Source organism: Octopus sinensis, linkage group LG21 (assembly GCF_006345805.1).
Source record: "Octopus sinensis linkage group LG21, ASM634580v1, whole genome shotgun sequence".
NCBI lineage: Eukaryota > Metazoa > Mollusca > Cephalopoda > Octopoda > Octopodidae > Octopus > Octopus sinensis.
The window spans coordinates 1,794,750-1,796,700 of NC_043017.1; the positions used below are offsets into that span (position 1 = coordinate 1,794,750).

The window sequence follows — 1,951 nt, forward strand, 5'->3', positions numbered from 1 at the left end:
TTGAAATGTTTGGTTACAATAAAGTGGCTGATAATACATTTCTCAATATGGTGCCATTTCTTACTGGTAAGTATGTAGAAGAACTACTTGGTCCACATAAATCTGCGTCGAAGCCTTTTGACAAACACGATATACTTTGGAAACATTACAATAAATCCGGTTACGTAACTATGTTTGCAGAAGATTTACCATCTGGAGCAACGTTTAACTATTTGAGATATGGTTTTAAAAAACAACCGACTGATCATTATTTCAGGCCATTTGCCCTGGCAATGGCTGAACAACGTTCCTTCTGGTCAAATAAATGGTATTGTTTCGGTAATCGTATGGAAGCAGCGATAGTTCTACAATATACACACGATTTCATTAGAGTGTATAAAGATAAACCGTATTTCTCCCTAACATTTATTACACGTGTTTCACATGATGACATGAATGAAGCAGGACGAGGTGATCTTGAATATCTGAGGATCCTTGAGAAATCTTTTAGTCAAAATCTACTCAAAAATACCATTTTGTTTTTCTTTTCTGATCATGGAATTAGATTTGGTTCATTTCGTAAGACTTATGTTGGGCGACTGGAAGAACGACTTCCTGCTATGTACATCCTTCTACCTGAATGGTTCAGAGATAAATTCCCGACATTATGGAATAATCTTAAAGTAAACACTCGCAGACTAACGACACCTTTTGATATCTATGAAACCCTACAAGATATCTTAGATATCGAAAAAGCAGCAGAACGTTCTAAATCTAATGAAATTGACTATAAAAATCTCAAACGAATCAGCCTGTTCAAAAAGGTCCCTTTAAATCGTTCTTGCGAGGCAGCAACTATTAAACCACACTGGTGTACATGTCACGTCTTTACTCCAGTTGCTGTTGATGACAACATTGTAATTGAAGTAACTAATTACCTTGTTAATTATATTAACAATATGACATTAAATTATAAAAACTTGTGTGCTAGGTTAAAATTACAGAAAATAAAAAATGCTGAATTTTCAGGAATGAATGACAAGGTACTTTCTTTCCTTGGTAAAGGAGTACAGACTTATAAAGATTACCGAGTTATTATGCAAACGCTTCCCGGGGAAGGTTTATTTGAAGGATCGGTAAGGTATTACGGTGACAAAAAGCGATTATCCTTGTTGGGAGAGATTAGTCGAATAAACCGTTATGGACATCAATCAGATTGTATTCATCTCAGTCTTTTGAAAAAATATTGCTACTGTACATAAAGGTTTGCAATAGATTTTTCTATGTATTATTTGAGAGTACATACATACATACATACCCTACTAGTATCCTTCGACGTAATTAACCTTTATTCAAACATCCCTCACACCCTAGGAATAGAAGCGATCACTTTCTGGCTAAATAACTACTCCTTTGAACTCCCAACTCGCATAAATAAAGAACTTATAATAGAAGGACTTAGATTCATTTTAGAAAACAATTACTTTATTTTTGACAATAATTTCTACAGACAAAGATCGGGAACAGCGATGGGCACGCGTACTGCGCCTTCTTTTGCCAACCTAGTGATGGGATACCGAGAAAATACTCTACCAGAAAACACTCGAGAAATATAGAAACACCTTCTCCATCTATATCCAGAACAACTGGAAAAGATAACTCGACGGCTGCTTTATCCTCTGGGATAAAAGTATAGAGAAACTTGAGGAATTTAAAATACTATTAAATGGAATAAATGATAATATTCAGTTCACGATGGATCATAACGAAAAAGAATTGCATTTTTAGACATCCTCATTAAGAAAGTCGGCAACAAAATGGAGACAGATATCTATTATAAACCGACAGACTCCAAGCAGTACCTACCCTTTGATTCATGCCACCCAAGACACACTAGAATAAATGTCCCTCTTTGTTTAGCTAGAAGGATTTGCACCATAATATCAGACACAAACACCTGACACACACGCCT

At 35.5% G+C, this 1,951-nt stretch overlaps 1 protein-coding gene across 1 annotated transcript in view; it reads left to right on the plus strand.

Annotated features, from left to right (window-relative positions):
- The window catches only part of LOC115222735, a 7,298-nt gene extending 5,700 nt beyond the window's left edge, over nucleotides 1-1,598 (plus strand). The window contains exon 2 of the mRNA XM_029793035.2: nucleotides 1-1,598. This exon is cut by the window's left edge and continues 715 nt beyond it. Coding sequence (XP_029648895.2) covers nucleotides 1-1,241 — 1,241 coding nt within the window. The 3' untranslated portion in view covers nucleotides 1,242-1,598.
- Nucleotides 1,599-1,951: the final 353 nt, after the last annotated feature.